Source organism: Amphiura filiformis, chromosome 16 (assembly GCF_039555335.1).
Source record: "Amphiura filiformis chromosome 16, Afil_fr2py, whole genome shotgun sequence".
In the NCBI taxonomy this organism is placed as follows: Eukaryota; Metazoa; Echinodermata; class Ophiuroidea; order Amphilepidida; family Amphiuridae; genus Amphiura; species Amphiura filiformis.
Window position 1 is genome coordinate 26,716,047 of NC_092643.1, and position 23,900 is coordinate 26,739,946.

General features: G+C 37.2%; 2 protein-coding genes across 3 annotated transcripts; one reads left to right on the forward strand and one right to left on the reverse strand.

Moving 5' to 3' along the window:
* Window positions 1–1,088: 1,088 nt before the first annotated feature.
* Window positions 1,089–22,053, reverse strand: LOC140135813 (ganglioside-induced differentiation-associated protein 1-like). Of its 2 annotated transcripts, none has more exons than XM_072157433.1 (6): window positions 21,985–22,053; window positions 9,715–10,158; window positions 7,873–8,065; window positions 5,397–5,573; window positions 3,237–3,443; window positions 1,089–1,492 (listed from the first exon to the last, which is right to left on the reverse strand). In XM_072157433.1, exons 2-6 carry the CDS (start codon window positions 9,805–9,807, stop codon window positions 1,143–1,145), a joined length of 1,020 nt encoding a protein of 339 aa, XP_072013534.1. In that variant the 5' UTR covers window positions 9,808–10,158; window positions 21,985–22,053; the 3' UTR covers window positions 1,089–1,142. The 2 variants fall into 2 exon arrangements, with proteins under 2 accessions (XP_072013534.1, XP_072013536.1); XM_072157435.1 differs by lacking the exon at window positions 21,985–22,053 and adding an exon at window positions 14,133–14,257.
* LOC140135814 (EKC/KEOPS complex subunit Tp53rkb-like) lies at window positions 15,066–23,781 on the forward strand. The gene is made up of 2 exons (XM_072157436.1): window positions 15,066–15,407; window positions 22,018–23,781. Exons 1-2 carry the CDS (start codon window positions 15,176–15,178, stop codon window positions 22,500–22,502), a joined length of 717 nt encoding a protein of 238 aa, XP_072013537.1. The 5' UTR covers window positions 15,066–15,175; the 3' UTR covers window positions 22,503–23,781.
* Window positions 23,782–23,900: the final 119 nt, after the last annotated feature.

Consider the following 23,900-nt stretch of genomic DNA (forward strand, 5'->3'; position numbering starts at 1 on the left):
AAAATAGACAATAAAAGGCTACTATTTACTATTAGTAAATCTTTGGTTTGAAAAAGACAAGACTAGGCTTGCTCGTGTTTGGCAAGCAATGTTTAAAATGTGCAAGTTACATGGTGTTGGCAAGCCTGCAGCCAAGAGTTCCACTTTTGTTTCCAAATGTATGATATTTTTTAAGTATCGCTTAATGGCAAAACTTAATTACTTGACGGCAAAATTAAAAAATATTGTTTATATGTTAATATGTGCTAAAAAAAGTCCACAATTTAAAGAAATGTTTACATAGAATCCATTTTCTTCAGTGGAAATGTTACAAAAACATGTCAAACAACAACTTTTGGTGGTGGAAGCATATTTTGTTTTCAAGGTCCACATTTTTGAAATCCTGCAACACCAAAAAACAAACCCCGTTACTGGCTATTAGTTACATATTATTATGGGCCTGATGTTGACTACATTCACCACACACTAGAAGTATGACCTAGAAAAATACAGATATATAATTTAGGGTCATAGTTTCATCTTTTTGGCAAAGTCCATAAATTTTACTTCATGATGAAACATCACCTTTGAGCTGATGCTATACACCAGGCACAAAAAGAAACTCGTCAGTTATATTCATCCTTGCTGTTCAATGACTTGATAATTTTGGATTATTCTGAAATATACATTTTGTTAACTGGACTTTTCTTTCTCATTTGACACCCTGTTCGTGAACATTGAGCAAGAATTGACCAAGATATGCGCCTCAAACTCTCAAACCCCAAAATAAAAAGTTGCAATTTTAACGATTCAATTGTGCCTGTTACACTGTGTGCTTTATTGATTGGCCCGTGGTGCTTATGTGCAATACAACGCTGCGTTCCCATTGAAAATCGTTTGAAAATGTAACTTTTGATTTTTGGGTTTCAGGCTTTGGAGGCGATATCTTGTCAATTCTGTTCGCTTTTCACTAACAGGGTGTCAAATGAGAAAACAGAGTCCAATTAACAAAATGTATATTTCAGAATAATCCAAAATTATCAAGTTATTGCACAGCAAGGATGAATATAACTGACGAGTTTCTTTTTGTGCCTGGTGTAGTATAATGCAGTAGTATTTACAAAAATAAGATAAAATTTAAACTGAATACACTTAAGATGTTCTCAGCGTTTTAAAGATGGAAACCCTTTGTAGTAAATCATTGCTCCTATTGTAATACCTATCGCAGCTGCAGCAAAACCAATTACATAGGGGGCGCTCTTTCTTGCCTTATACGTCATCATGGGTAAAATCACACTGCTATACACTTCGTTTGCCCACATGCAACTTTCTTGAAATGTTGTCCTGCGTCTGACACGCTCATAGTAGCTAGCAATGAGCGGGCGATAACCGTTACCCCAGAGTCTTTCCTTTTGGCCGGCAAGGACCATTCTATGGAGGAGTGTAGATAGATAGATATCAGCGATTGTAAAGTTCTGACCACACAGCCATGGTTTCTCTCCTGATGGGTTACCTGATGAAGGAAGAAATAAAAGTGTCATAAAATGTGGACCGTTCTGACATAACCCTACAATATTCGCCATAAAAGTAATGATGTAACAGGATTAACTACCATAGCAATAGCTGAATACAATTTTTGAATATATTGCACTGCACTAGTATGTTCATACGGTACCTCTGCATTGAACCACAGATGTCAAAGAACAGGGATAAAGACCTGGATCGTAATTATCATGCTGATCACTTGCACCTGTAAAATTAATATCTTTGAAAAGAGCAGTATTGTATTCAATATACGATTGCAGACATACACAGGTATGATGAATGCAACCTGTAACCTTGTAGTGCAGGGCAATATATTATAAAATTGTATTCACCTATTGCTATTGTAGTTAATCCTGTTACATCATCCGCACTTCTATGGCGAATATATTGGTTCGCTTTGTTAATGATGTCACTGCTTATTTTGCGATTGCACTGGAAGCATGCCGACAAACCGCCCTTATATGGCGTGTGTGCCGTGTTCGCTATGTGCGATTAACTTTATGATCGATACTGCACTCGCCGGCGAAATATGCATATATCACTACCCAACTTGAGGTCAACCAAATTATTCAAGCCAAAACGATTGAATTTTCATAGCAAAGTTCATTAACCTCCAGTCAACAATCAACCTAAAAATTGACCTCAACTTAGATTTGGACTATGAGTATGAGTTTGCACAACCCATTCAAAGGTCACTATACACTATGTACAACATATTGGGGTTAAAGAACTGTGTTTTGACTGATGAGTACCAGGTAATGGAGTTCTGCTCGGGGTTCTGCTGGGCAAGATTTAAATGTTTTTAAAGCTGACCACATCCCATTGTAATGGGGGGACAGTACCAAACCTGAGCTAGTGGCATAAGCCATAGAGGCCGAAAATTGCAGAAAAACTTCCTGTGCTGTGCCCAGTGGTGTAACTAGGGTTAGTAGCGCCCGGAGCAAGAAACAAAATTTGCGCTCCTATATAAAATAGAATGGCAAAAATGGCCGCAAAACGGCCACCGGGTGTCTGAGGGTGTATGTGCTCCTCTGAGAAGTTAGAAACTTTTGGAAAATGAAGATCATACTGGGGCTCACGCCCCCTTAGACCCCCGGTGCATATTAGTATGTTGTTTGTATTAATGATTGGATAAAATGAAATTGAACTGAACATGATCTTTGGGCTTGACTTGAATGCAGTTGCAAACACAAGAAATGAATGAAAAGGACTAAACCAACAGCTTGCTAATGTAGTAGGAGGAACAGTGGCATAGGAGAGGCATTAAAGAAGCCATCTGGGAGTGTATTGAGCAGCCATCACTGAACAAGAGATGGGGGACTCCGCTTTAACTTATCTCATGCATGGGACTGGGCTATCAAGACGATACCTAGCCGTCAGTTACGTGACCAGTCCAGCGGGTCAGTTGCCTGATGAAGTCTGGCGATTCCAGATGCAACGTAGCAAAGTTGCAAATAGGAAGTTCAAGTATTAAATTTATTTCCAGTGGCGGCGCCAGGAATTTTTTCCAGGGGGGCTTTGAGGGGAAAAGTGAATTTCAGGGGGGGGGGGGGCAAAATCAACAAATTTTGCGCAAAATTACAGCAAACAGATGAAATTTTCGTAATTTTGGGTTTTTACTGGGGGAACAGGGGCAAGAGTTCTGACTGGGGGAATTTCCCCCTCATGCCCCCCCCTGGTGCTGCCACTGTTTCCAACTTTGTTTTACTTACTATTGTACTCCTGTTCCCTCTTTGCTAGTTCACTTTCTACATCATTCAATGTCTTATTGCACTGCTCCAATGCATCTATCACCTCTGGTTCATTTAATGCCTGTAGTCTGGCCTGTGTTAACTCACTCATATTCAAATACTCATACCGTAGATCAGGGTGCTTGTTTGATAGACGCTTCATCTTTTCTACTTCCTCTTCAATATTATCTGAAAATTAAAGTGTTAGTAGACAGATTAGCTTTCTTGATAGGCCGATGCAAAGGGTTTCACTATCATATCAGACAATTAATTCCTCAGTCAATAATTATATGTGATGCGATCAAGCAAAATCAGTCGGAACTCGCAGCATATTGCTTTTAAGATATAGCCAAACATAGGAAATATTTTATTTTGTTTTCTATTGTTTTGGAAACTCTTTAATTGCTTATATCTTTGGAACTGGTTCTTCAATTGCAATGGGGTTTTTTGCAAAATGCAGCTTTGCAAATGTTTGTTACTATCATCCTATACGAAACTGAAAATTTAATATTTCTGAGTTCCAACTGATTTTGCTTGATAGCATCACATATCATCAATACTAAAGAAATGAAGAATTAGGTGACCAATAAAACCAACCCTGTTCTAGGGCTCCAAATAACCCAGATTTAGTGATTTGGGGATTCTTTGGTAGCCGCATAAAATTGTTTTTTGATTTTGACTGAAATGTTTTGATATTGTTTCAAAATAGGCTGATGTTTGCAGATTTTTCAAGCTTATGACCCTTTTTCTAGGTCAATTTTGGTATATGGACTGGGTCCTTTTTTACACAGCCGTGACGTTAGTCACGGCTGTGTCTTTTTTCTTACAGGTTCTTTCTTCTTCTTCTTTCTGTCAACCATTACATTTGCTCTAGCACTCACATGCTTACATCGATTTTGACCTAACTTGGTCACAATGATCATTGACCATGCCCCTACATGTCACATGAAACTCGTGGGGACAAAGGTCAAGTAGGGGTCACAGGGGTCAAAAACGTGATTTCAACTAAAATGCATCTTCTCCTACAACTTACGTGGACAGCGACCCCACTTGCACACATGCATTGTTATTACCCAGTGTCTATGTGGTGTACACAGATTTGGGGTCAAAGGTCATTAAGGGTCACTTCCGTATAAAACGAAAAACCTTCAAAAATTTTTATTAGCTAAGTAAAACATAGCACAGTAACGGTATGTTCACATATGATCTGCAGTCACCCAATGTATATGTGGTTTTTTTTTTACTTGGGGTCAAAGCTCATTAAGGGGTCACTTCCGGTATAAAAAGAAATACCTTTAAAATGCATCTTCTTCCACAAATTATGTGGGACAGAGACGCCACTTGCACACATGCATTGTTATTACCCAGTGTCTATGGGGTGTACACAGATTCGGGGTCAAAGGTCATTAAGGGGTCACTTCCGGTATAAAACGAAAAACCTTCAAAAATTTTTATTTGCTAAGAAAAACATAGGACAGTAACGGTATGTTCACACATGAATTGTGGTTACCCAGTTTATATGTGGTATTATTTTATTTGGGGTCAAAGGTCATTAAGGGGTCACTTCCGCAATAAAACGAAATACCTTTAAAATGCTTCTTCTTCCACAAATTACGTAAGACAGTGACGCCACTTGCACACATGCATTGTTATAACACAGTGTCTATATGGTGTACACACATTTCTGGTCAAAGGTCAGTAAGGGGTCACTTCCGGTATAAAACGATATACCTTCAAAATACCCCTTCTGCCACAAAAAGCATAGCAAAGTGATGCCACATGTCTATCGGATTTTCATATATTTTGGGGTCAAAGGTGATTAAGGGGTCACAACACGGCTGTGTTCGTGGTCTTAGACCACAGCTAAGTCTAGTTCAAATTTGTTTTTGGAAAATATAGCTCAATTTTGCCTCAATCTAGCCAAAATTGTTTTAATTTCTCCAAAATTTGGGGAAACCTAAGACAATTTGGGTTAAAATCAGCTGAAAATTATGACTTTTGGAATATCAATGAGTTCAAATTTCTTGAAAAATTATTGGTATATTGATGGGGCCACTTTCGAATTCTCATCGGTACCCACCCCTTCCAAAACCAAACTTGAGTACCCCAGGGTATTTTCCGATTGCCTTAAAGCAAACTTACTTTTGAGGAATGTTTCATTTGCAAATGATGGTAGTTGACAGTTGGCCGTAAGATTCCTAAAACATCCTGACCCAGTCACAATGAGTTCTACATTCACTGCTTTCAGGAGTTTTTGATAATATGCCGACTTCTGTCCTTCCTTGGTTGCTAAGTCAGGTTGAAGCTTTGGTGTGAAAGCTGAAAAGGTGGTCACAGATATTGATTGTTAATAAATTGAACTAAACATTTCAAAAAAAGTAACTAACCCCCTTAAATAATGGCCATTATTCAAGAAGGGGCTATTGTATTACAAATCTGTCAAATGCGTTGGAAGCAGAATTTATTTCTGCGCATTTTGACACCTCAATTGATACGATAGCTCAGAAAACAATAAAATGCCAGTCAATCTAATGTAGTGAGGTCCCGATTTGAAAGTTGCACTTACATACAAATTTTTACAATACAAAAACACTCAGATATCAGTACACAGATTTCCTTCCATTATACACTGAATACAAAATCAATACAATTTACTGTAACTTTCAAATCTTGGGTTACATTGATTTAAATGTACGCTGTGACGTCAATATTTAGTCAATTGCTACAAATAAGGTGTCAAAATGTGCAGAAATAAATTCTGCTTCCAACGCATTTTACAGATTTGTAATACAATCACCTGTTTTTGAATAATGGTCATTATTTAAGGGGGGTTAGTTACTTTTTTTGAGATGTTTACAACAACTAAACTGTCAGATTGGTCATTCAATCCCTCTATCTGACTGGTTAGTTTCAAATAATTTGCATAAAATTTGCATATATCGCGAAAATTAAAAAGAAAATCAAAATTATTTGATATCAGCAGGACATATTTCCTTGTATTCAGAATGCAATTTGGTGTGTCTGATGTGCTCTCAGCTCCCACAAAAAATACTGTGCATACATTGCTATCCGATCCAGTGGCATAGCGTCATAGGGGCATGGGGCCACGTGCTTTAATCGATCTGAAATTAAAAAAAATCCCATAGGAAAATGGCGAAAAATGGCTTGTGCCCCCAATCATGGTCGGTGCCCCCCAATATGTGACATGATCAAGGGGAATGAGTCGGATGTCGCTAAAATTGTTTTTGAGATATTGGCAAAAACAGTGTTCAAATTCTTTTGTTTTATATTGTTTTCAGTCATTGATAAATTGCTCATAACTCTGTAACCAGATGTCTGATTTTGATGGGGTTTGCATCAAAATGTAGCATTTGTAAACTGACAGAAAATGATTTTAAAAACTTCTTTTTGAAAATTGCCGACATGCGACTCATTCCCTTGATCATGTCACATATGATGACCCACGCTAAGCCACTGATCCGATCCTTTAAAGCCATAATGTGTGACTTGGGTGAGTGGGGGCAGCCAAGATTGACTAAATTTTGATGTCATCACTGGTTCACCACATAAACACAAAACTGGGACAAATAATTCCAAAAGTGTATTTATGTTATAAAGCAATAATTATGTTACTAGTATAAATCCGTTGATATTACACCTCACTGTAAAGTATGTTTTTCATGTGTGGCTAGAGATATGTTTATATGATATAGACTTCAAAATTTGTGTATCAGTAACATTGGACAGCTGGTGTAGTGTTTAGCACTCTCCCCAGATCAAGCGGGATTCCCAAGTTCACATTCAAGATACCCTATTGTATCTTATAGATCCTGTTAAAGGCAAATATAGTCATGTAGCTTAATATTAGATGGATGCAGTTTAATTATTGGACTTTGCTTGGAGTAAAGGAGGAAAAGAAAAGATTAAAGGGATCCTTCCCTAAGTCTAACCTCCATATAGTTAAACCAGGCCTACAGTCTGTCCACATAGAAGTACAAAGCAAATCTGTGGCATCGGGGGTCGATGCTTTGCGTCACACTCGAACGCGACGTGAAAAGAGCATGGTGCGCTCGGCAAGTACAAATCGCGCAGCAGTTGGCGCGCCAAAGAAGCATTGCACTGAAATAATTATTCTCATACCTCCAGTTTCCGAGGTCTACTTTGTACTTCTATGTGGAGTTGTGGACAGACTGTAAATGTTTTGTGCATTGTGTCCCTGTCCATTTGATTCATCATTACCTACTTGTTACCAATGATTGTTGATTTGAATATAGGAAGAAGCTGAATTAAATATAGGAAGAATATAATTTTGACAGATTTGTTTGTTTGTTTATTTATTTCTTCTTTGCCCTGGGTCCATATAATAGAGGGAAATTTAAGGCCCAGCACTGTCCTTTTTTTAACCCCATGAGAACTACCTGCCGATTGGCCAAAAAGAAGTTTTCAGTATCAATTGGCCCAATCAGCAACATTGTTAGAATAATTTTACCACACAAAAAAATTGGGGTAAATTATTTGCAAAGCTCCATTCTGATTGGTGAATAAAGTGAAGATATCATGTAATTGACCAATCAGAGGCAATGTTAGATAGGTAGTGCTCAGGGGGTTAAAAACTTACCATGTGTTGTGATCTGATCCAGATAGAGGATAATTGCTTCTGTTTCAATCATTCTTATTGGACCATGTTTCAGAGCTGGCACTGTACCGAGTGGTTGAATTTTCAGGAACCATGGCTCCAAGTGTTCAAAGTCATGAATTACAATGATGCGGCTTCGATATTGTATTCCCTTCTCCGCTAATGATAATCGAACCTGCAGTGTTTCAAAATGAAGAAGTGAATAAAAATTTTAATATCCAAATTCAGTGGTAGTACCAAAGCAAAATATCTTTGGGCAATGTTTTCATGTCTAAGGTTTTTTTACTGGCAGGGGACACTTGTTTTGGGGACATTATAAGCGCCAATCCGGCTTGAAATGTTGAGGGACAATCGGCCTGGATTCCTCAAAAGGTGGCAGAAAAGAACAATAAATGGGTCATTTTGCCAAAAGGTGGGGGAACGTGCCCCCCCCCAGATTGACGCCCATGTTTGGGGATGTCATAAAAAACTAAAAGCCTGTACCACTCCTTCAGCAAGTTCTGATTGAAAAATGCAAAATATTCTATTGAAAAAAAAAACAAAGGTTGCCCCTCAATCAGGCTCGGTGTCCCCTGATTAGTCTCTGCCCTTTATCTTATAAGCCTGGGGGGCACTTCAATATGAAATGGATATAGACACTTTTACAGCAAGGGGCATTCGGTGAGAGCAAAATGTAAAAAATATGTGGTTATTAGGTGAGAACATGACCTTTTTTAAATGGAACCTTCCGGGTGAGAGCCAAAACAGTGCTACAGAAACCTCGAACATTGAATTTCTAGTTCAAAATGGCTTCAAATTTCTTTATTATTCTTTCTATTTTGGAAGTTGCTGTTCAAATTGAAAAATTTTGGGTGACAGTTCAAATGGAAAAATAGTGGGGCTTCAGGTGACAAAGCACGTGTTCTTTGGGTGACAGCGATGCTGAAAAGGGGGTCTTAAAAGCCCTACATACGCGTCACCTCTAAAATGGGAGTGCCCCCGGGCTTATAAGATAAAGGAGATATCGCTAGCACATGTTGTTGTTGTTAATTTGCATTCTAATGTTTCAAGTTCTAAGTTCAAGAATATAAACCATTTGTAGCCAACATAGCAGTGGATCCAGAATTTCAAAAAGGGGATACTCTTACTGAGTGGATCCATTATCATGATTATATATATATAAGACATTGGATACAAATACATTCATTTATAGTTTTAATACAAATGTTTTTGATTATATTATGATTCAACTAACAATATCACTTCGCAATGTGGGAATTAAGCTGTAGGACGTATTCAGAGCTGCAGCCAGGGAGGAGGGGTGCGACACACCCCTAATTTGCAAAAGTATACCATACAAAAAGTCCCAAAATTTAAGAATTTTTAAGCTTTTTTCAAAAAAGGGCTAAATTTGGGGAAGTCCACTTTTCATAAAATTGCCCCCCCCACCTTGGAAAAAAAAAGTTAAATTTTTCAAAATCAGCATCCCCAACAAAAAATCCTGGCTACGGGCCTGGAAGTATTGTGTTGTAACTATGACACCTGTCAGCGAATGCCATGGTTTATACATCACAACACTTCTTACATATCAAAATAATATTATTATTTGAAATAATACTCTCAAAAACAATCATTTACACCGCTCCATTGCAATGTGAAACAGTAAAATAAAAATAAATGTAGTCAAGTGTGAAATTATGGTACTAAGATGATATGATGGTGATATTTCTCTGTCAATCTGACAAAATCCAGGCATTAGGACAAGATTAGTACTACCAGTAACAGATTGCATTGAAACATGGAAATTATATAAAATATATCGCACTACTTGTGATTATCACTCACCCTCTGACAATTCAAAGAAGCTCCTTCATGATACAGCATTGGCACCTCAGTAGGTAAACTAGCATAACTCATGGGCATGTGTACAGAAGCCATTTTATTCTCAATCTATTTTACTATCAATTGAAATCAAGTCAAGGGATGACACAAAATTCTACCAAAATGATCTAAGATATATCCCAAAATATAGCTGTTGTTGTCCCACGGTAAACTGTTGTTATCTCCTATGCGTATCGGATATCCATTCTGATATGAGCACGAAATATGGATGATTTTCTTAAGTAGTTTCTATACAAGGTGAAGGGCAGAGTGCTCCTTAATTAAATGTTCCTCGTACTGTCACTCTGAATAGCAAAAATTGTGGAAGCAGTTCAAATATCTAAATTGAGCGATTCCAAGATGATTTCTGTCAACTGTCTGTTATATCCTTTACTGTATGTTGAGGATCTGCAAATAGACACAATACACAAATGCAAAAATGAGTGACAAATTATTCGCACTATTGAAAATCCAATTTGAGTACAATCTCTGAGCCCAGGTCCCCACAACTGCTTCAAACTGTCAAATGATGAAATACTCAATTAACGTCCGCGATTTTATTTCCTGAGTGTTGACACTTAGTTCAATGTTCATCTCAATTGTGGGTCATTAAACTTTCTTTATCAGCTCTGTTTGAGACTAATACCGTTAAAACAATGCATGATATCGGTTTGTTATCTCGGCTGAGCAAGCAAATGATTACAAATGATTCACAACGGGCCAGGCCCTTGTGGAAAGCAGAACTGATCAAGGCTACTCTCTTTAAATAAGCCTGAAATAAAATAAATAAAATAAAAAATAAAATAAAGTTGATATTCAGGAAAATTCTGTTCACAAATGAAGAGTTACGATGTAAAATGTGATATCCAAATGCTAACTTGTTGTATCAATATTGTTATTTTATGTAATGATTAATTAATATACTTGTTAATTAGGGCATTAATCAAATTAGGATGAAATTGAAAGCTTGTGATTGTAAAAAAAATAAATAACACAAAAATATAAAATAACACTACATGATGTGTATCAACAAAATAATATTGAATTGATAAGGCCAAGTAAAATAAATGACATGTATATCGTCCCTGCCCTCACCGATTTTTGAAGATTTTCAAATATTTTTGTTCAGGCCTGTACGCAGGGTTTTTTTTTTTTTGGGGGTGCTGATTTTGAAAAGGTGGACTTTTTTCCACCGGTACGCTACGCTCGCAAATTCTGAAATGTTGGGACTTTTTGTATACTTTTGCAAATTTGGGGAGGTGCTGTCGCACCCCCTGCGTACGGGCCTGTTTTTGTTATTTTTCTTCTTTGCTCCTTTACTTTGTTGTAATGAAGAGACATGTTTGGAAATTCTTGGTTATCATTTATAAACACATTCCAAACATTCTCTCAAGCTAGGGGTAGGGCTTTGGGGAAATAAAGAAAAAAATAAGGGGCCTCCCCATTTTATCATGATAACAAATAATAAAGGCCTCACTCACCGATTTTTGAAAAAGTCTGGACGATATACATGTTATTTTTTTTACTTGGCCTAAAACAACAATGACACAAGGCAAGCAGCAATCAGTAGCGTAGCCAGCAAAGAGGGGGGGGGGGGCAGGCTGACAAAAATGAAAGAAAAAAGTGCCCCTCTGACGCATGGCATTAAGGGGGATCAAGATGTTGTTTGGCATTTTACAAGGATATGGCAGAGATTTTTTGCATATCATTGTCAGAATCCCCTATCAGTACACATAAGACATTTGTTAACTGGCAACTTAGATTACATATTGGTTCCATTAACCACCCAGGCAGTGTTCGAAATTTTGGTTGTCCGGTTGCCCGGAACAACTAAAAAAGTCGCCGGACAACCAAAGATACTGATTCTGTTGTCCGCCGGACAACCATAAATTTGTAGCCAAAACTCACCTTTGTATGTGTATCTTTAAATATTCCAAGATCGGACACCCAAAAACTTAGACGGACAACCATAAATTGTAACCTTAATTCGAACACTGCACCCAGGGTGCTTAATGAAGTCATTTTGGATGGGCGCTTATTTTTTACATTGTTTAGTATGCTTACATAATTAGGCCTAAAAGAGATATATACCGGTATTTTTTTCGACCGATCCTAAAATCTGAAAATAATAGGGAAGATTTTTTTTATTCATATTTGAATTTACATATTTGGTATAAAATACACAAAAATGTTGTGAAAAATAATGTTTTGCCTGTTTGTAATTTGTACTGAATAGCTCTGATGTATTAAAAAACAAGCCTAAGAACCCCTATAAATCATTGTTTACCATGGTAAATTTTTAAAGGCCTAAACATACATAAAAATAGTCCTCCATCACCATCAAGTTATAGTGCACACTATTAATTTATACACTTTTTAGGGTGCACTACTCGGTACTACACAGACTAGAGGCTATCATGATAGTTAAAGCCATATCATAACATTTGCTGAGGAGGACGCCTTCAATATTTTTCAAAATGCTGTTTTTTTACACGATTATATTGTACTTTATTACACCAAAATACCCTGCAAAAATCAAGCCCCTAGGTGCCGTAGTTTTGTCAAAATCTGAAATTTTGAATAAAATGCACGAACCGTCATTTTATTATTACGATGGAAATATTAGTCGAATGCATTCGCGATGTTCATAACACAGTACATGATTTACACAACAAAGGATCGTACCGTAGCAAGACCGAAGGAGTGATACATATTGGAATTGACACGTATTCCAATTTTTTTTGCTTTGTCTTAGTTGTTCGGCTCAAAATTAAAAGGGGATATATCTGGCGCTGATGGTAAAAGCTAACATTTTATGGCAAAATAATATGTGACCAGCTCCAACAAAACCCGGAACAAGTTGCTAGGCATGTTTTTGAGTTATAGGCCTTTAAAGATGACATTCCCATAAAAAAATAAAATTTTGGAATTGTTAATTTCATGGTATTTGACCTTGGGACTGAGCGGACTTTCAAATCCTTGAAAGTACTTATTAAAAAGAGGTTTATATAATCAATAATTGACAGTTGAAGTATGATAAGGCCGTATAAAATTAATGTTTTGGTTCTCGTCCAGAGGATTTTCATGAATTGATGAGGGAGGGAGGTGTTTTTTTTTTTTTTTTTTTTTTTTTTTTTTTTTTTTTTTTTTTTTTTTTTTTTTTTTTTTTTCAATGTAAAATTAGCATTGTCAGTAGTTTTCGGTCTTCTCCAATAGTGCTCGAGGAAACGATGAGGCCCTTTTTTTTTTTTTCAAATGTGAGATTCTGAGGATAAACCCCTAGAGTACCACAAAAAGACTTGGAAGTGATGCTTGTTCTCTAATAAACTTATGTATATGTATGAAGATTTCATAAATCATTCCAAAGTCTAAAAAAATTGAAAAATCTAAAAAAAAAAAAAAAATCTGACAAATCCCAGAAATTGAGGAGGAGGGGACGAGAACCAAAATATTAATTTTACACGGCCTAATCCTGAGTAAAGCAGGAAACTAATTAGCCTATTACTCAGAATAACAGTTCGGCAAAAATATCAAGGTATCATTTACAAAATTATCCATATCTTGAAAAGTATTGATGTTATGTATATAATTTTGGTATCATTTTAAAGCTTATTGTCTCATGCTTACATTTGTATTCAAATCATGAAATATCAAAAATTACGACTTGTTCCTGGTTTTGTCAGAACGGGTCATATATGGCTTTAATTTCCTGCTTGCTTTCAGCCTTTTTATTTTTAATGTTTTCAGCAGCCTGTCATGTCAGGGTATAATTATGCCCTAGTGCTAGTAGTATAGCTTTAATACTGACAGTAGGTCTTGGCTTAGGTAGGTATGAAAGGCAAACCTCTGTTAACACATTTGCTAGTCGGCCAAATTGGCCCAAACACAATACCTATTTTACATAGAAAATTAAAAGAACAGATTTTTCAAGGAAACCTACATAAATATGTTGTCTATACTTCACTTGACCCAAATATTTTTGTGATGAGATAATCGCACATTGAATTTTAGAGGGAATTTGATAGCAGTTCCACATAGAAAAGCTGCTCTATCATGAGACTATGCTGTTTTGTTTTTTAATTGATGCATTAAAAGTTAGCTGAATATTTTTGATATTTTTTTCAACCTTTGACATGATATGTAACTTTGCTACGGAAAGTGCTATGACAAAACGGTTTCTAGTCTTGGCTTTCTTTACTCAAAGTCAAGGGCTTTAATTTGATACATAAAAATGATGTGGTTTGATGGCAAAGTTGAATTCACCTTTCATACCTATTAGTACATGTAACTGCTTTTATATTATACAACACACACTCAACAGGATCATCAATGACAATAATACGGTGCTAATCATCATGATCATGATCTTTATTATTTCTTACCAGCTCAGTTTTATGATGTTTAATCATCAGCTCCCTCGCAAGAATAACCTGTGACTTCTCAGGAAAATAAAGTTTATATAAACCCTTTCTTTAATTTCATTATTTTGTCTAACCCCAGCCTCTGAAACCCATGACCCCGGCATCTAACAATACGCAGTCTAGTTGGCACGCACTGATCAAAGGTGATTTGTTTACTTTTTACAAAACTTTTTTTTTTGGTCAATCCCCAGGCGGCACGTCCCACTCCGTCTGTAGGGATACTCTGCAGAGAGAGTACCAGAACCTCTCAGTTATTGTAATGTCATTATATTTTCTATCATGTATATTTCAACTTAATATAACATTGCTTGTTCAAAATTGACAAATGTCGACATTAAAAAAAGGATTTCAGTGCAAAAATGAGTTAGGCAACAAAATGATTGAGTATCACCCCTCTGAAAAATGAAAACGCCCACTTCGCGAACAGCTGATTTTTGCCGGGACAAAAGGGATCATCTTAAAAGCATGAAGTCCGGCATGAAGTCTTTTGGCTTGGATTTTATTTTATTTGTACGCGTGAAGATCATAGTAATGCGTTAGTAATGCCAATTATTTAACGCATTACTTGTAATATGGCACTTTATTTATATTATTCAAAGACTTTTTATAATAAATAAATCGAGGATATAGTTTTACAAGTTCCAGGTTGATCCCTAATTGACTTTCGTGAACTTTTGACATACATTCGTCTCGGCTGCTGCGTTTTTAAAATACATTTTTAGAGAAATAATTACAAATGATTACTGTTATTTTGATTTTGAAGGAAAAAAATTAATAAATGCTTCCAAAATAAACTAAATTAGTTTGACCCATGCTTACATAGTGTCCTGTGTATATTAAAAACCGGAAAATCAAAACATTTTTTTACAAGGGAATTTAAAGCCATTTAAGCTTCAGACTAGAAACACCTATTTAGTGAAGGTGCAGAATTTTGAAGGTGTGACAAACTTTTCTACTCTGAATCGGCTCGCCTTTTACAGCTAGGTTTTCAGTATTTTGTGACTATGGCGGCATCTACTGCGAATCCTGAGACTGATAACAACCCAGTGCTGGCTTCAAGCCAACTAATAAAGCAAGGAGCTGAAGCAAAAATATACCGTGGTGTTTTTATGGGGCGCCCGTGTATCGCCAAACAACGTTTCAAAAAGAAATACAGACATCCAACATTGGATGCCAAATTAACTAACAAGCGAATTGTACAAGAAGTACGCTCAATCCTACGTTGCAGAAAACAAGGTATTAAAAGAATATATATGCTCTTCTGAGTTCTGAACCTTCTATGTACACACATCATCAGAACTAGACTCGCTTGCCAGTCCTATATACGCCGTACCTATGTATATTGAGGACTGGCTTACGCCATTTTGGATGTCAATGAGAAATACACACTTAACGATTTTCGCCGGTTAGAAACTTGAAAAAAATCTTTAAAATTTCATCAATGTATATAAATGTGGTACCAACTGTATTGTGCTTGATAATTTAAGACTCGGTTGAAACAAAATTAAGGATCGAAAGCATTTAAGTGTCCAAAAAGGCAAAATTATCGTAAAAGTTCTGCGAAATCGGCACCCTTGCGAAGGGTTCAGAATGCGAATCGGGAAAAAAATATCCGATCTTTACGATCAAAAACACAAAATTACAACTTTAAACATACTATTGGCAAAAGACATTATTACCAAACAATATAGAATAGAAAATTTGACATCATTTTCTCAAAATAATGAAAAAATTGCTCACTAGACATCGAAAAAAGCACGCAATCCAATTCCGTTCAAACGCTGTGGGAAACTGAAAGTGCATAATCGTGACTAATCAGAACAGGATGATGGATCATGTCAGAAATTAATACGGTATTTTGTTCTGGTGGGTCTGATTATTTAGGTATGCTAGGTGAATTTAAATTTGCCATCAAACTGCATCATTTTATATATCAAATTAAAGCCCTTGAGTAAACAAAGCCAAAACTGAAAACCATTTTTTCATAGCACTTTCCGTAGCAAAGTTACATCTTGTAAAAGATTGACTTTCATCAAAAAGTTTCAGCTAGCAAAATTCCCCAAAACGGCATTTCGGGGGCGTTTCTAGATCTTAAGTCTCATTATGATAGCTCAGCTTTTTTTTAATGGAACTGCTATCCAAATCCCTCTAAAATTCCATGTGCGGGTGACTTATCACCATAAAAATTATATATTTGGGTCAAGCGAAATATAACAAACATATTTATGTAGGTTTCTTTCTTCGGCACTTGTTTTAAATTTCTATGTAAAAATGCATTGACATTGTCAGCGAATTTGGCTGACTAGCAAATGTGTTTTAAAACTAAGGTTTGCCTGGGTTACCTAGTATGATGATATTTAATATTATTTGGCAAGGTCATTGGTCCTACGTCTACGAGCATGACGAGTAGCCCTAGAACTCTGGCCATAGTATCCATTTTTACTTACATTGAAAAATTTGTTGGACATACTTGAACGATCCAGTACAAAAAATGAAAGCATTTCAATGCTTGATCGAACCAATACAATTTATGTGTGTCAGGTCACTAATTAACATGATAAAACCCACTTGAGAACACACAATCGCCGGTCATTTCTAAAGATGCATTTATACTCATTCACTTTTGCAGAAACCTGAATCGCACGCATGATCAGTGTACTAAATCACTGTCTTCGCACCCGCACATCTGCACAGCACGATTTCGTCCGTCTCCTTGGACAAGTGGAAACTTTCTAGGAGTTAAGACATCAAGCATGTCGTATTTGCCTGCTGAGCATGCGCATGATTCGCTGTTTTTCAAAAGCGACACATAGGCCTATATTGACACCCTCTGTCGGTCAACGTTCTCTAGAATTGCACACATAACTTGTGCAGTTAACGACAATGATTCAGTCTGATGAAGAGTAACCCATGGGTATAAACACAGCTTTACACAATGACTAATTTACATAGGCACAAAAGACCGTGTTCATGTACCGTTACTCAGCCAAACATGGCAGAGTAGTACATGTTCCTATCTCCTTTAAATTATACCTTTCCAACAAGGAAAGAGATACGAAAAGTGAACGTCTAATGACGAGCAAGACGTAAGACTGCTCTTCCCAGTGTTAAAAAAAAGCTGATCATTTAATATGATGATTATTATTTTTTATAACACGTAGTCACTCATATAATATGGCGCTTGAGCTTGCAGCATGATTATTATTTTTTATAACACGTAGTCACTCATATAATAGGGCGCTTGAGCTTGCAGCAGTGCATATGGCTGTGTTCACATTACACAATGTGGGTTCGTACCTGGGTAGTAATGTGGTGTCGATCCACATTGATTTCGCGTGACACTACCGGGCTATTTGGAAAGTGGGTTATGAAGCCATATATACCCGGATGTTAGAATGACATGGAAGCATAGATACCAAGTTTTGTAAAGCCAATCACCCCCCTAGGACTGCTGTAAATGGTTATCTCAGCTCTGGAAGCTAATGTAGGTCACGCCTTGCTGGGTCATGTGATGTTGTGCATCTTGATCAGTGAAGGAGTTGACGATGTGATTCAATTAGCCAATCATAATCCCACTTCCTTGTTAAACAGCACCAAATCGGCAAAACACGGAAGAAGTTGAAGAACAATTGCCAAAAACTATAGATTACCAGTATCATACCGTGGTGATATGAGTATTAATTACATGTAGTAGGCTAGTAGTACAATTGAATACCTGAGTGGAAGAAGGGCCCAACTCCATCAAAACTGAAGCAGGTTATTAAAAGTGGGCCAGCCACCCGGAGGGGGGAGGGCACTTGAATATGAAAGCGATGTACCTGTACCTAACAGAGTACATTTTGTACGACACTGGGGTCTATCGGTGGGGATTTGTGTCAAAAAGGGGGTCCTTTAGTGGCAGGTTCTAAGACAAGGCGGTTCTCGAACCACGAGTCTCGCCTGCTTTTGTGACCGCCTGCTTTTGTGACCGCCTGCTTTTGTGACCGCCTGCTTTTGCGATAACTGTTGGTAGAGAGGTAAATGAATTTGGCGGTTATTGGCTGGGCACGATTATCTGGCTGATGGTAACTGTACTGTACCCACCAAGTTTCATGCCCATGCAACAGTTTTTACTAATATGACCTCAGATGACCCCAGGTGGCCCTGAAATGACCTTCTAAAATTTTGGCTCTAAATGTTGACTGTACCCCTCGTGCTAAGTTTCATGCCCATACGACAGTTTTTACTAATTTGACCTCAGATGACCACTGGTGGCCTCGAAATGACCTTCCAAAAATTTGGCTATAAATGTTGACTGTACCCACCAAGTTTCATGCCCATACGACAGTTTTCACTAATTTCACCTCAGTTGACCCCTGGTGACTCCAAAATGACCTTCCAAAAATTTGGTTTTAAATATTGACTGTACCCACCAAGTTTCATGCCCATACGACAGTTTTTACTAATTTGACCTCAGATGACCCCTGGTGACCCCAAAATGACCTTCCAAAAATTTGACTTTAAATGTTGACTGTGTACCCACTAAGTTTAATGCCCATCCGACAGTTTTTACTAATTTGACCTCAGATGACCCCTGGTAACCTCAAAATGACCTTCAAAAAATTTGGCTTTAAATGTTGACTGTACCCACCAAGTTTCATGCCCATACGACAGTTTTCACTAATTTGACCTCAGATGACCCCTGGTGACCCCAAAATGACCTTCCAAAAATTTGGCTTTAAATGTTGACTATACCCACCAAGTTTCATGCCCAGACGACAGTTTTAATAATTTGACCTCAGATGACCCCTGGTGACCCCAAAATGAACTTCCAAAAATTTGGCTTGAAATGTTGACTGTACCCACCAAGTTTCATGCCCATACGACAGTTTTCACTAATTTCACCTCAGTTGACCCCTGGTGACTCCGAAATTACCTTCCAAATATTTGGTTTTAAATATTGACTGTACCCACCAAGTTTCATGCCCATACGACAGTTTTTACTAATTTGACCTCAGATGACCCCTGGTGACCCCAAAATGACCTTCCAAAAATTTGACTTTAAATGTTGACTGTGTACCCACTAAGTTTAATGCCCATACGACAGTTTTTACTAATTTGACCTCAGATGACCCCTGGTAACCTCAAAATGACCTTCAAAAAATTTGGCTTTAAATGTTGACTGTACCCACCAAGTTTCATGCCCATACGACAGTTTTCACTAATTTGACCTCAGATGACCCCTGGTGACCCCAAAATGACCTTCCAAAAATTTGGCTTTAAATGTTGACTGTACCCACCAAGTTTCATGCCCAGACGACAGTTTTTAATAATTTGACCTCAGATGACTCCAAAAAAAAAAAAAAAAAAATTGGCTCTCAATGTTGTCTGTACCCATCAAGTTTCATGCCCATACGACAGTTTTAATAACTTGACCTCAGATGACCCCGGATGACCCCGTAATGACCTTCCAAAAATTTGGCAAAACCAAACAACTATTTCATCAAAGTAATAAATCAAAACAGAAAGATGCTTCCTTTACGAGTTATCACTCATTGAAAGTGCTACTTTGCTATACTTTACATGGAAAGCGACTATCTTGAAGTCGTCATATTTCGTTAATTACATGACCGATCAAGCTGTTATTTGGATATGTGATGCACAGTTGAAAGTTAATTATTAAAAGATTTGGTGACCTCAGTTGACCTTTGACCTTGTATGTGACCTTTGACCTCACGAAATTGGATAAAGTATGTTGCGCTGAAAAATCAAATTTGGCAATACCAAAGAACTATTTCATGAAATAAATCAAAACAGAAAGATGCTTCCTTTACGAGTTATCACTCATTGAAAGTGCTACTTTGCTATACTTTACATGGAAAGCGACTATCTTAAAGTCGCCATATTTCCTTAATTACATGATCGATCAAGCTGTTAGTTGGATATGTGATGCACAGTTGAAAATTAGTTATTAAAAGATTTGGTGACCTCAGTTGACCTTTGACCTTGTATGTGACCTATGACCTCACGAAATTGGATAAAGTATGTTGCGCTGAAAATCTAATCAGGTCGAAAGTACCACTGGCCACGCAACTCCCCACCAAGTAACGCCACTGTACCCCATACGGATCTCCAGATAATCTGTTCATAAGGTATTTTGCTTATTACGCATATATTATGCAAATTAGGTACTTAATTACCATATTTTACGCTCAAAATCTAATCAGGTCAAGAACCTCTGGCCCCACTACTCCTCACCAAGTTACGTCACTATACCCCATACGGATCTCCAGATAAGCTGTTCACAAGGGTTTTTTGCTTGATACGCATCAAATACGCATAAATTATGCAACCGAGGTACTTAATTACCATATTTTGCGCTGAAAATCAAATCGGGTTGAGATCCTCTGGTCATACTACCCCCTACCACATTATGTTGACCGTACCCACCAAGTTTCGTGCCCATACGACAGTTTTTAGTCATTTGACCTCAGATGACCCTTGGATGACCTTGGGTGACCTTGACGCACTAACCAATACAAACTTGTTCTGTCTGGGGTGAAGATGCACCCACCCACCAAGTTTGGAGAACGTGCGACCCCTAGTCTCCGAGAAAATAGGTTTTTGCATTTTATGCATAAATTATGCAAATTAGGTACTTAATTACCATATTTTGCGCTGAAAATCGAATCGGGTTGAGATCCTCTGGTCATACTACCCCTACCACGTTTCATCATCATAGGGCTTAGGGATCTTACGAATCCCCCAGATACAGCTCCACAAGGCGGATTTCCAACCATATTTGTAGAATCGTTCCGCATAAATTATGCAAATTAACAACTAAATGCGCATACTTTTCGCCGAAAAACTAATCAGGTGATCAGCAGATGTGTATCATAGCTGCCACCAGGTTTCGTTACCATGCGCCAGCGGATCTTGAGATAGTCTGTCCACAAACTCCGCTATCAATTTGCGCTGATTTTCAGATAAATTATGCAAATTAGCTATGTTAATTTGCATATTTTTCACCGAAAACATACGATTACTGGAGCAAACTTGGATACCCTTCCTCCCACCAAGTAGCGTCGCCGTAAGTCTTACGGTTCCCCAGATACAGCTCCGGACGGACACACATACATCCACACACACCCCCCTACACACATCCACACGGACGGACAGACAGAAATAGTGATTACTAAGTCCCATCCTGAACAAAGTTCAGGCGAGACAAAAATGGGGGTCATTGTGTGGGAACACTAAACATTTGGTGTCATTGACCATGAAAAATAATATTTGGGGCAAAAATGTGTCATTTTGGAGTCAAAATTGCTACAAAAATGAATTACTTCATAATAAAAGCATGTTCTGCACACAAAAATTTTGTTATTGTAGATGAGATTTGGTGTAGATTTCTAAAAAAGGGGGTCATTGAGTGGCAGACTTGCAGCTTGGATTTTATCTAATGAAAAAAAGGGGGTCATTGGGTGCGTGGTAGATTTGCAGAAAAAAAGGGGGTCTATTAACTGGCACATGCGGGGTCAGAATTTTGTTTCACAGTGCGAGAACCAATCTTGATTCTTGCAGAATGAATTTGTGGTAATCATTTGATTCTTGCAAATCAACTTCTGTGTAAAACTACAAACATTTGCAAGAATTAACTTTGATGCACACAAATTTGTTTACGAGAATCTTTGCGAGAATTGATTCTTGCTGAAATTCTGACCTGGCTCGTTCCAATGTGAGCCTCTGATTGTCCTGTTAGGTAAAAATAATTTTTACAAAATAGTCAAACTTAATCTGATCATTTGGGATATATTGAAAGTATGATACTTACCCATATTCTGTACTTTTTATCTTATTTCCTCAGGAATCACCACTCCAACTGTCTTCTTTGTGGACCAGGAAAACCAATGCATCTACATGGAAGATATCCAAGATTCTGTCACTGTCAGAGACTTCATTCGCAGACTTCAAAAATCAACCTCCCCTGATGATCAAACAGCACTTCAAGAGCTTGCAGACAAAATTGGTAGTGTTCTAGCATCTATGCACAGCTGTGACATCATACATGGAGATCTGACAACATCCAATATGTTGCTACGACAACCGGAGTCATCATCCCCTTTGATCTTGATAGATTTTGGTTTGAGTCAAATTTCTACTCTTCACGAGGACAAAGGTGTTGATTTATATGTTTTGGAGAGAGCGTTTCTCAGTACCCACCCTAACACGGAAGAACTTTTTGAGAGAGTACTTAAGGTGTATGGACAATCGTATAAGAAATCTGCAGATGTTTTAAAGAAACTGGAGGATGTTAGACAAAGGGGGAGAAAACGAGTCATGATTGGGTAACTTTATTCCAAATCTGAATCTGATACAGAGTCTCATCTTGGTTTTAACATTCTATTTCTATGTCAATGTTTTACAATTTTGTGTAATAGACAGTAAACAATAAAGCAAGATTAAAAAAGTGCTTGCCCACCTAACCCAACTGGATTTTGCGGGTTTCAAAACTATTTAAAAACAAGAACTCTTACGATACTACACTTTAACCCTATTCGCTGTAGAAGTGACGTAATAATCGGATTATCTGCCATAGCAATAGATGAATACAAATTTTGACTATATCGCCTTGCACTACAACGTTCATGCGGTATGAATTGAACCATATTATTGTATTCAATCTATGATTACAGACATACACAGGTGATGAGTGCAACCTGCTTGTAATTCAGGGTGATTTTATAGTCAAAATTGTATTCATCTATTGCTATGGTAGTTAATCCGATTTATTACAAATGTAACACTATCTTAAAATGTGTGTGAAACAGTGTTTGCATGTAGGGTATGTAATTTTGATGGATCAATTTTTTATATTTTTATACAAAAATTGATCTACAAGTGAATGAAGTGAGTGGTAGGCTACACTATAGCTGCAAGTATAACCCTGCATACATGATATGCATCATATTGGAAATTTTCGGAGAATTTCAACAATATAGAGAATTTACATTTTTTGTCCCTATAACTCAAGAACCGTAAAACCTACTTACTTTTTGAGCCCTGGATTTTTGCAAATGATAACTAAAATACATGGCTTTCAGTAAACATTGAATGATTAGTGACAACACATTTGAAAATACGCTAACATTCTTTGCTTTCTCTACCATAAAGAAGTTTTTTTTACCATAAAGAATAGAAATTTGGAACAAATCATGTTTTTGTTATCCAAATCCAAATGTTACCTTTCTTCCGAATACAAAATGTAGTAACATTTTGATTTTTATGTTTTTTGAATTCCCAAGTCTTTTTTGAAATAAACACACACAAAGAGCATACTTTTTTGATAGTCACATTTCTTAATATAACTAATTACGAATGTTCAAATTCGTAAATTAATGTGTGAACTTTGCTGCAGTTTGATACCTCATTTGTGTACATTCATATTAAAAGGATGCACTTGTCGTCTGCTACATGTGTCTCATTTCACATATTAAATAACTGGGAATAAATACCAGACTCATCTCAAGTGGGGGTCGCTTTATATCATCCCCAAGTCACATGGCTTATTAATACAGAGAACATTCCATAACCATGTCACTTGGGGATGATTTGAAGTGACCTCCATTTGAGATGAGCCTGGTATTTATTCCTACATTGTAGTTATTATGTGAAATGAGGCACATGTAGCAGCCGACAAGTGCATCGTTTTGATATAGAGGTACAAATTTTGTGTGAAAAGAATGACAA

Excerpts from the sequence above, each read along its gene's own strand:
- LOC140135813 (XM_072157433.1), bottom strand. The coding sequence starts at position 9,807 with ATGGCTTCTGTACACATGCCCATGAGTTATGCTAGTTTACCTACTGAG. Across the intron at positions 3,444-5,396 it reads AAATGAAACATTCCTCAAAA|ATAATATTGAAGAGGAAGTA; the intron begins GTAAGTTTGCTT and ends TTTAATTTTCAG. Across the intron at positions 1,493-3,236 it reads GAGGGAACAGGAGTACAATA|GTAACCCATCAGGAGAGAAA; the intron begins GTAAGTAAAACA and ends TTCCTTCATCAG.
- LOC140135814 (XM_072157436.1), top strand. The coding sequence starts at position 15,176 with ATGGCGGCATCTACTGCGAATCCTGAGACTGATAACAACCCAGTGCTG. Across the intron at positions 15,408-22,017 it reads CCTACGTTGCAGAAAACAAG|GAATCACCACTCCAACTGTC; the intron begins GTATTAAAAGAA and ends TTATTTCCTCAG.